Source organism: Hypanus sabinus, chromosome 10 (assembly GCF_030144855.1).
Source record: "Hypanus sabinus isolate sHypSab1 chromosome 10, sHypSab1.hap1, whole genome shotgun sequence".
In the NCBI taxonomy this organism is placed as follows: Eukaryota; Metazoa; Chordata; class Chondrichthyes; order Myliobatiformes; family Dasyatidae; genus Hypanus; species Hypanus sabinus.
The window spans coordinates 133004248-133015436 of record NC_082715.1 but is presented as its reverse complement, the minus strand read 5'-3'; the positions used below and the strand labels follow the sequence as shown (position 1 = coordinate 133015436).

At 43.2% G+C, this 11189-nt stretch overlaps 1 protein-coding gene across 1 annotated transcript in view; it reads left to right on the top strand.

Moving 5' to 3' along the window:
* Window positions 1-11189, top strand: part of crybg1a (crystallin beta-gamma domain containing 1a) — a 221013-nt gene that overhangs the window by 160672 nt on the left and 49152 nt on the right. The window contains exons 5-8 of the mRNA XM_059983490.1: window positions 304-348; window positions 433-551; window positions 3466-3622; window positions 7538-7677. Of these exons, the coding sequence (XP_059839473.1) occupies window positions 304-348; window positions 433-551; window positions 3466-3622; window positions 7538-7677 (461 nt within the window). The remainder of the gene's footprint in view (window positions 1-303; window positions 349-432; window positions 552-3465; window positions 3623-7537; window positions 7678-11189) is intronic.

Sequence of the window (11189 nt, the reverse complement as noted above, 5' to 3'; positions counted from 1 at the left end):
TGTCCCTTCGAGTACAAAATAATCATCATATTGTAAGTGGGAGCTGGAAAATTCCTGCATTATTTTCGTTAACTTCCATCCAAGAATCCATTTCATAGTAATTGTGATTTTTTTCAGTGTTGTGATCAGCAGCCATTCTATATGTTGAGTCATAAAATATTACACCAAAATTGCAACATTGATTTAGAATGGTCAATGGCCAGAATTCCCTTAATTTTTGGGCAAAGTGTGTTCAATAGCTAATGAAACGTTACAATATATGCAACAAAAAATAATCTAACTATTTAAAAATTTTATTAACAGATACCTGAAATGGAAAATGTAAGATTAAACTCTAGACCTGGAAAGGTAGGAAACATACGCAAACATTTAATTAAGTGGTTTGTTGCTGAAACACAAAGCAAGGTGTTTAAACTCTTCTGTATTTTTCAGATTGTCATCTATAGTGAGCCCAGACTTAATGGAGAAGCTTCTGAATACTTTCATGATGTTCAGGATGCTACGTCCTTAAAGTTGTCCTCTGAAATTTCTATTAGAGTAGTAAGAGGCTGGTAAGATGTCTTTCCATTTGGGTGCTTCGCTATATTAACTTCCAGGTGGCGGGGTCTCTACCAAAGGAGGTGTACAACACTCCTTCCTTCCGCTAGCCTGTAGGTCACCCTTGGGCGAGGTGTAGCACCTGCTTAGCCCCCCCTCCCCCCACAATCGGGGTCTTGTGAAGCCATGGGAGCAGGTGGTGGATAGTCATATGAGCAGCTCGTGCACGTCGCATGTCCTGGCTGTGCAACCATTGACGCCAAGCTGTCTCTGAGGAATATTGATAACGGCTGGGGGGGCGGGGGGGTCACCCATCTTGTAAAGACACTGCCCAGAAGAAGGCAATGACCAACCGCCTGTAGAAAAATTTACCAGGCACAATCATGGTTATGGGAAGACCACGATTGCCCATGTCGTACAATGCGGCACATAACTAACAAACAAACTATATTAGAGTTGATGGAGGGGGAGCAAAGGGAAAAATTGGAGAGGGAGTCAAGAAGGGCAAGCTCCACCCGAACCATGCTGGGACCAGGGTCCCGGTGAAGCACATAAAAAGGGCTGTAGATCTAAATAGTCAGGTGGTGGGGGTGGATCAACAGCTTGGAAGAGTATGGATGAAGTAAAAGGGAAAGAGAGTGCAGGCAACGTTGCTGAAGGGCGAAGAATAAAACAGTTTTGACAGGGATTAAAATTTAAATTCAAGCAATGTAGAGACAAAACTGCAAAGGAGGGTGAAATAAAGACAGAACCGAAAGTGTTTTAATTGAATGCACACATTGTACAAGATAAGGTAGATGAGCTTACAGAGCAACTAAAAATCAACAGGTATGATGATGGCATCTTGGCCGGCTGGTGGCGTAGTGGCATCAGTGCCGGACTTCGGAGGAAAGGGTCCCGAGTTCAAATCCAGCCAGCTCCCATGCAAGCTTTCCATCCGTGCTGGGTTGAGCGTCGAGCTAGCAACTCGGCCTCGTAAAAACAAGAAAGCCTGCATAAAAGAAAATGCCGTCACGATGACGTCCCGATGACTCCACTTGGCTTTCTTCTTCTTTCTTCATGACGGCGTGTAATAATGTAATGCTACGGTGCTCATAGGGAATTTCAATATCGAGTTCAAGTTTAATTTTCAATTTAAAAAAGTTTAATTTGAAAAAGTATAGCCCAAGTCCCTATGTTGCAGCAGTTCGCAGTCAGGCACAATACAGCTTGTCTCTGCTGAGCGAACGTGGGAGGGCAAAAGTGACACCTTCCAGCCAGCTCCGCCACTCCTGTGGAATACACCAACTGTACCAGCTCGGCGCTGGACGGCTGCAAACAGGCGGCTCCATGGCTTAGGCCCAGTCTGTGCCACAACTGAGATCCTGCAGCTCCCCCAGTGCCCTTCACCAACGTCCAGTAGAGTCTTGTGACCACAAGAAAAGTGGTTAAGGCAATCACTTGCTGTTAGACTGCACACCGCCTTCACGCGGTGACTGCAACGCGGCTGCAGCACCATCCTCGCCAAGTCTGGCTCCTTCAGTGTATCCGCCAACAGGCAAATAGCTGATGGGGTTCTTAATGTCCAGCTGGGTCTTGCAGTTGTTAAATATACACATTAACACCATTGGTTGGTTCTGTAGAAGCCACTGCGTACAGTTGTTACGTTATCATACCGGAATTACACAGGTAGATTAGGAAAATCAGGCTGGTACTGGATCCCAAGAGAAGGATTTTGTAGCGTGCCTTTCAGATGGCTTTGAGAGGACTAGAATATAAAAGCGAGGAAGTAGTGCTGAGTCTTTACAAGACGTTGCCCAGAAAACATTTAGAGTACTGTCAGCAGTTTTGAGGCCTGTGTCTAAGAAAGCGTGTGCTGGCACGGGAGAGCATCCCGAGGAGGTTCACAAGAACGATCTCAGGAGTGAAAAGGTTAATGTCTGAGGACCATTTGGGTCTGTACTTGCTTGAGAAGGATGAGGGGGATCTCACTGAAAGGACTGGCTAAAGTGCACATCAACAGGATGTTTCCAATAGTGGGAGAGTCTAGAATCAGAGGGCACAGCCTCGAAATAAGATGTCCCTTTAGATCAGAAATGGGGAGCAATTTTTTTTTCGCTGGAAAGTGGTGAATTGGTGGAATTCCTGGTGGTGGCCAAGTCATTAGGACTATTCCATGTGGAGGTTGAAAGGTTCTTGATTAGTAAGTGCATCAAAGGTTATGGGGAAAAGACAAGGAAGTAGGTTTAAGAGGGAAGATAAATTAGCCATGGTCAAATGATGGTTCGAATTGCCTAATTCTGCTTCTGTTCTGTAACGTGTGCTCACTGAGATGCCAAGATAATTTTGTTGTGTTTACAGAAGCAACTTCAGTTGGTTGCTATATTTAACATGGGATGGTTCCATGATGATAACAGCACTGACTGAAAATGGTTTTGATTTGCTTCGGCACGACTTGATTGTAAATGCATGAGTGGCTGTGAATTCTGAACATATTGATAATATTGGTTATTGTCACGTGTACAGTGAAAAGTTTATGTTTACATGCCATCCAGTCAAATCGTTAGATACATAACTACATCAAGATAGTAAAAGGGAAGCAATTCAGAACTTAAAGCTACTGTTCCAGAAAAATGCACTGAATGTACAGTATACAGAAAAAGAGACACAACAAAGCAGATGGGGAGATCAAGAATTTTTCCCTCTATGTTTGAGAGGTGCATTTAAGTGTCATGTAACAGTGAGGTACCAGCTGCCTTTGAGTCCATGGCAAAGTGTAAGCAAGATGATCTCCTGTCTCTGGTTTGAAACATGGATTTTAAGTGCCACAGAAATAGACCACAGTGAACTGAAATGCTTCAAAATACAAGCAGAATTAATAATGTGACTGGTTTTCGCAGTGTTAGTAATAATATTCCAAATTAATTTCAATTTTTTTCCCCCAAACAGTTGGCTTCTTTACGAGAAACCAAACTTCGAAGGTAGCAGAGTTGCTCTGGAGGAAGGTGTAGTGGAGCTGACAGATATTTGGAGAAAGGAGGAGAATGAAGGCAATGCATCAATCTGTAATGAATCTGTTATTGGATCGATAAGGAGAGTAACTAAGGTGGGCCTCCTTCATAATTATTTTGGTCAATGTAATAACTAAATTACTTTGGAGGCAGAAAAAGGAGCTAACAACTTCTTCAACAATTTAGTAATAAGTTGTTGATAGTACTGTACATCTGGGTTGCGCAGGTTTTGGCCTGTGGGGAATGCTTTAATTTTAAAGGCTTGGATACCTTCTGTGAGCTCTGAGGTGAGGTAAGTAAGATAAATTTTGCTCTAATTCCAGACAGACCGTACGAGTATATGATGAAGACAGAGTTGTGCGCACTAAAATACAACAGATAAGTAGGCACTCTGCTATATTTATGTAAAGGGAAGTACTGGCTATATTGTAATAACAGCCGGTGATTCAGAGCCATGAGTTTAAATCCCATTGAGGCAGCTGGGGAATTGATCTTGAATAAAAATGAAAGTAATTTAGAATGAGAGCAAGTTCATAATGCCAACCATGAAACTATTGAAAATAGACTGCATATGCTGGGTATCTAATTGCTCCACCTCCCTCAGTTGAGCAGGCTTGTGTTAACTCCTCCTATGTTCTGATGAAGGATCTTCATGCTCAAGTGTTAGCCCTGTTTCTCTTCCCACAAATACTGCTTTGGCTCATTGAGTGGTTCCAGCAGTTTCTCTTTTGCCACCGCCTGGCTGTGATTAGAACTAGTTCAGTTCACTAACATCCTTAAACGAAACAGGAAGCTTCCCCATTCTGGTCCATATTTGACCTGTGGCCTAGCAGCTCGTTTGACTTCTACCTGCCTCCACAGTTCAGTGAGAATTAGGTCTGGACAATAAATGATGGCATTGGCAAGTCTTTACTATTGAAATAATTCAATAGTAAAACAAAGTGTTAATGTTTACTATGAATGCATGTGGGTAGAAAGAGATTGTGGGAAAGAAGGAGGAGAATCAACAGTCGTAGAATTGTGGATAGGTAAGAAAGGGACCAACATGATAAATATTTAATAGGAAAGATACTGTCACAAAACACAAACTGACTATGAAGTGAAAAAGGTGGATTTAGTGGAGGTAGGAATAAATTTAGTAAACAATGAATTAAGCTGTAAAAAACTGACTCTGGTTATTGAATATATCTGCATTTGTGCAGAGTCTTGTCTCCACTGACTTCATCTTAAAGAACTAAGCCGTCATTCTCTTGAATATTTGTAATATCTCGAGACGTTAGTGATGCAATATTATAATTACAAGCAGGTACATGTACAGAATGTAAAAGACATGTGGACATTTGGATAGAAAGGTGCAGAGAAAGGTGTGCTCAGCTGGGATTAAGCTGTGGGGCTCTTACTCAACTGACCTGGACAGAATGGGCTGCATTTCCCATGTGTTTCTATGATTCCATAAGATTTTTTTTCTGCGTGCCATACTCTGCCAGAGCCTCGGCGACCACTTACTTTTCCAAGTGCTTGTCTTGGAGGAAAGATTCTGTGAGTGGTCCCCCACATTCTTCTCACAGCGCAGTTTTTTTTAACGAGGTTGAGTTGCGAGCTCGAAACTCAACCGGGTACGGATGGAAAGTGTGTCCGGGAGCGGCCCGACTGGGTTTGAACTCGGGAACCTTCGCTCCAGAGTCCGGCACTGATGTCACTGCGCCACCATAAGATTAGGACCTCTTAATTGGTGTAACTGTGAATGAGGGATTGTTAAACGACTTTCTTCCTGATACTGCATGCTCCCCCAGGGAAAATAAGCCAAAAGCTTTACATAACTTCTGAGAGAGAAATACAGAATGCAAGACAATACAATTGTTAGTGTTTGGAGGTTGAGATGCAGGTGTGATTGGCAGAAGAAAACGTACCTATCTATTTGCGTTGGCTGATCGTTAAGGAAAAGGTGGAAAAAGAAGGAAAGGTTAAACAGATTCGGAGTCCGCTGAGGGCGAGATCTGTGGCATTCAGGACTGGCGATCCAGAACCCTACAAGAAGTCTAGGTTCAATCTATGGAAGGCTATTTTAAGAGTGAAAAACAATTCCAATTAAGGTTAGAGACAGAATCGGATGCATGTCAGCTCTGGCAGGGTTTGCAGGCCATTACATCCCACATGGCAAAACCTTACATCAGGAATGTCTGTGATGCTTCACTCCTAGATGAGTTCCATATCTTCAATGCACACATTGAAAGGAAAAGTAAGACTACACCCGTGTGAATCCCTGCAGCAACTGACGACCCTGTGATCTTTGCCTCAGATGTCAGAACATCTTCCAAGAGTGTGAAACCTGGCGATGTACCAGGCCCTGGTGGTATACCAGTCCCAACCGACTGGCAGGAGTGTTCAAGGACATTTTCAACCTCTCACTGCTGCAGTGTGGCAATCATACCAGTGCCCAAGAAGAGTAGGGTGACCTGCCTCAATGATTATCAGCTAGTGGCACTCACATCTACTGTGATGAACTGCTTTGAGAAGTTAATCATGGCAAGAATAAACGCCCCCCTATGCCAGGACCTGGAACCAATTGCAATTTGCCTATCACCATAATAGATCTATATCTCACTGGCACTTCAACCAGCCTTTGGTCACCTGGGCATAGCAAAACCTAAGTTAGGCTATTGTCTCTTGATTATAGCTTGGCGTTCAATGCCATCATACACTCCGTAAGCTCCAAAGCTTGGGCCTCTGTACCTCCCTCTGCAACTGGATCCTTGACTTCCTCATCAGGAGATCTCAGTCAGTGCAGATCAGAAATAACATCTCTTCCTCTCTGACAATCAACACTGAACGCTCAAGGCTGCGAGCTTAGTCCACTGTTCTACCCTCTCTACACCAACGACTGTGTAGCCAGGCAGAGCTCAAATGCCATCCGTAAATTTGCCAACCGCACAACCACCATTGGCAAAATTACTGCTGGTGGCGAGGTGTACAGGAGTGAGCTAGATCAGCTCGTTGAGTGGTGTCGCATCAACAACCTTGCACTCAATGCCAGTAGAACCATGGAATTGATGGTGGAAGGGGAAGTCAAGGGAGAGAACACGCCAGTCCTCATTCAAGGATCAACGGTTGGCTTTTTGAAGTTCCTGGATGCCAACATCCCTGAAGATCTGTCCTGGGCCAAACATATTGATGTAATTACAAAGAAGGCATGACAGCAGCTATATTTCATCAGGTTTTTGAGGGGATTTGATTTGATACCAAAGACTCCCGCAAATTACTACAGATGTAACGTGGAGAGCATTCTAACAGGTTGCATCACTTGCTGGTATGGAGGGGTGACTGTACAGGACTGGAAAAAGCTGCAAGAAATTGCAAACTCAGCTCAGGGCATCAAAGACACCTTCAAAAGGCGATGCCTGAAAAAGGCGGCATGCGTCATTAACAGCCTCCATCACCCAGAACGTCCCCTCTTCTCATTGCTGCCATCAAGGAGAAGGTACAGGAGCTTGAAGACACACACTCAATGTTTTAAGAACAGTGCTTTCCCTCTGTCATCAGATTTCTGAATGGACAATGAACCCATGTTTAGTGCCTCAATAATTTTATTGCTCCCTTTTCGCACTATTTATTTAATTAATTCTAAAAAATAGATTTATTATTGTAAGTTATAGTTTATTATTGCATGTTGCAATGCATTGCTGACACAAAACAACAAATGTCATAACATATGCCTGTGATATTAAACCTGATTGTGATATAGAAGTATACTTGAAGTTCTTCATCTATGAGATTAAAAGTGTAAATTCAGAAACATTTCATGACAACTTTTATTAACAGCCCTTTAATAATAAAGCAAAAAAGGCAGTAAGTGTTACATGGATTTTTGTACTCTGGCAATATTTTATACTGTTGATAATTATTTGAAAAGAACTTGTAATAAAAGATCTTTAGGGAGTCATAGTTTTGAAACCCCCCCCCCCCCAAACAAAGAATTTGATTAATCAAAGACTTAATGTGTAACCTTCCAGGAATGGTGTTTGCCTGAAATAAATTTATGTACGGAGCTGAATGGTTTGGGAAGAAGGACAACACACTTTGATGAAATGGAGGAAATACAGACATATGGGATTCTGGAACCGACATTATCCCTTGAAGTAATTTCAAGCACGTAAGCAGAATATTTAAATTCTGAGCATTGTTCAATATTAGTTTAGTATTAGTTCAATATTAACTGATGACATAACTTACAAGTAAATGTCCTACGACGCGTGGCTGCATGTAAGAACTGCAATGTAACACACACACACACACACACACACACACACACACACACACACACACACACACACACACACACACACACACACACACACACACACACACACACACACACACACACACACACACACACACAATGCTGGAGGAACTCAGCAGGCCAGGCAGCATCTATGGAAATGAGTAAACAGTCGATGTTTCGGTCAGTGAACCCTCATCAGGGTTAGCTGCCTGCCGTGCTGCTCAGCTCCTCCAGCACTTTTGTGTTAATGTGTCACCCTGGATTTCCAGCATCTGCAGAAAATATTTTCTGTAGATGATTATGTGATGCTGCTTATTATGAGTTGCCTTTGGAAGTTTGCTTTGCAGATTGGAAACCTGTAACCAGTGGTGTGCCACAGGGATTTTTGCTAAGTCTATTATTGATCATGTCTATTAACATGACTTGGAAGAGAGTGTTGAGGGGATGATCGGTAAAGATGTGAAACATATGATGGACGGTGGAGAATGTTGTCTAAGGTCAACCGTGGAGGAGGGCAAGGGCTAATGGAATTTTACTCAGATAAGCCCAAGAGGGCAAGAGGAGGTGGTAAAGGTAGGCTAAGCTGCGATGTTTAAGAGGCATTTGAACAGGCAGGTGGGTAGGAAAGGTTTCGAATAATGTGGGCCAAATGTGAGCAAATGGGATCAGTGTAAATAGGCATCCCAGTTAGGTCAAAGGGCCTGTTTCCTTGCTGTGTATCTGTGAGTCTAAAGATCATGAGCAATAATAAGCTCCCAACCTCCCTTTTATGACCTTGCACCTTATTGTCCACTTGCACTGCCCCTTCTCTATAATTGTAATGGTTTATCCTGCGTTATTTTATTGTTTCCACTTTTTCTACCTCAGTGCACGGTGACATAGTGGTCAGCACTATGCTTTACAGTACCAGTGACCTGGGTTCAGTTCCCGCTGTGGGTTTCCTCCGGGCGCTCCGGTTTCCTCCAGCAGTCCAAAGACGTACCGGTTGGTAGTCTAATCGGTCATTGTAAGTTGTCCCTTGATAAGACGAGATTAGGTGTATCTGGGGCGGTGTGGCTCAAAGGGCCAGAAGGGTCTGTTCTGCACCAGATCTAAATAAATAAATAAATAAATTGAAAACCTGTATGGATGACATGCAAAACCAAGTTTTTCACTGTGCCTCTGTACATGTAACAATGGTACAAGTGAGATGTTGAGTTGAATTAGTCTCACTTTGTTTTGCTAGTTATAACTGTTATGCTTTGTAACTTCGAAACATTAAGCTAATTCAAAGGAAGACACAGGAATCTGAAATATGCGCCTGACTCTCATGTTTTACTTTAAGCGAGGCAAGTACATATCTTGTAATTATGTGATGACATACGCAATTCACATATTTATATCCCACAGGGGGCTGCATTGGCTCCCCTCCTGTTTACCCTGAATACCTCAGACTTTAGATACAACGCTGAGTCATGTCATCTGCAGAAATTCTCTGATGACTGAGCGATAGTTGGATGTGCAAAGGGAGGACGGGAGGATGAACACAGGGCTCTGGTGGAGGACTTTGTCGAATGGTGCAAGCTGAATCATCCGCAGATCAACGTCAGTAAGACAGAGGAGGTGGTGATCGACTTTAGGAAGACTAAGCCTGCACTGCTCCCTGTTACTATTGATGGTGAGGACGTGGAAGTGATGAGGACCTACAGGTACCTGTGGGTGAACCTGAATGACAGACTTCAGTGGATCACCAACACAGAGGCTGTGTACAAGAAGGGCCAGAGTCACCTCTACTTCCTGAGGAGACTGAGGTCCTTTGGAATATGCAGGCCTCTCCATCACAGGTTCTACCAGTCTGTCGTCGCCAGTACAATCTTCTATGCAGTGGTGTGCTGGGGCAATGGCATCAACACGGGTGATGCCAACAGGCTCAATAAACTGATTAGAAAGGCTGGCTCTGTTACAGGAGTCAAACTGGACACACTGGAGGCTGTGGTAGAACAAAGGACCCTACGGAAAATCCTGGTAATTCTGGACAGTTTCTCACCCTCTGCATGCCACCTTGGCTGAACAGAGGAACACTTTTAGTATTAGACCAAGACAACTGTGCTGCTCCAAAGAGTGCTATATTAGGCTCTGTAATGAGTCAACCTATAGCCGGGGAAGTGATGACCCCTCCTGTTAGACTGTTTGAGGTAGGTTTATTTTTATTCTTTCTTACTGCTCTTCGGATATTTATATATTTGTCTATCTGTGCACTTGTAAATCTACTGTGACACTATGATTTCCTGTGGGATCAATAAAGGATCTATCTATCTATAGCCATAGGAATTATGTACACCACAAAGAATTCTTAATTAAACAATATATTGACAAGATTACTCAAATATTACTGCAATATTAAATGCAGCATGATGATTACATGGAAGAGACTGATGTCAAAGTTCACATAAGGTTGTTGGAGAACAACAATAAAATAACCTCCTATCTTTAGGAGGTAAGGTGGACATGGGTATGTTCAGCTTTGGTGGTGGTGAGTCCTGAGCTCCTGTACCTTCTTTCTGATGGCAGCAGCGAGAAGAGAGTATGTCCTGGGTGGTGGGGTCCTTGGTTATGGAAGCTGCTTTCCTGCAACAACGCTTCATGTAGATGTGCTCAGTGGTGGGGAGGGCTTTATCCGTGATGGACCGGACTTTCTATTCAAGGGCATTGGTGTGTCGGTACTATGCTGTGATGCAACCAGTCAATATACCCTCTGCCACACATCTACAGAAGTTTGTCAAAGTTTTAGACGTCCATGTTTGTTGATATAAAAACTTTGCTGAGATGGAACACAATATAGCCCACCCACTGTCTTCACACAACATGGAAGGTATCTGCACTGGATGACTCAAATGTAAACATTAGGTATCTGGGAGTAGAGACTCAAGGGACTGCAGATGCTAGAATCTGGAGCAACAAGCAATATCTTGGAAGAGCTCTACGGGCTGGGCAGCATGTGTGGAGGGGAATGAAGTGTCACTTTGTGTCAAGGTCCTTCTGAACTGAGTTAGTCTGGGTGGAGGGTCAGAACCAAACTGTGAACTGTCCGTTTCCCCTCACAGGTAATGCCTGGGCCTCCTCTAGCAGCTGTGTAGCCCCAGGTTTCTAAGAGTGCAGCTTGCATCAGGTCCAGTGCAGGGTTGAGCTAAAGGAAGGAGTCGATTGAAAAGGGAAAATATGTTGATAATCAATTGTTATAAAATTGATCAAGGGCTAATTAAAATGTTAATGTTTTGTAAATAATCCCTTGTTGGGGGTGCCATGATACAGTTGTTTGCACACAATATCAGATAAGAATGGAAGTGAACCAACCTCCAGCTTGTGGGAAGCTGACTGGAATACAGTGTCACCAAACGCCAAAT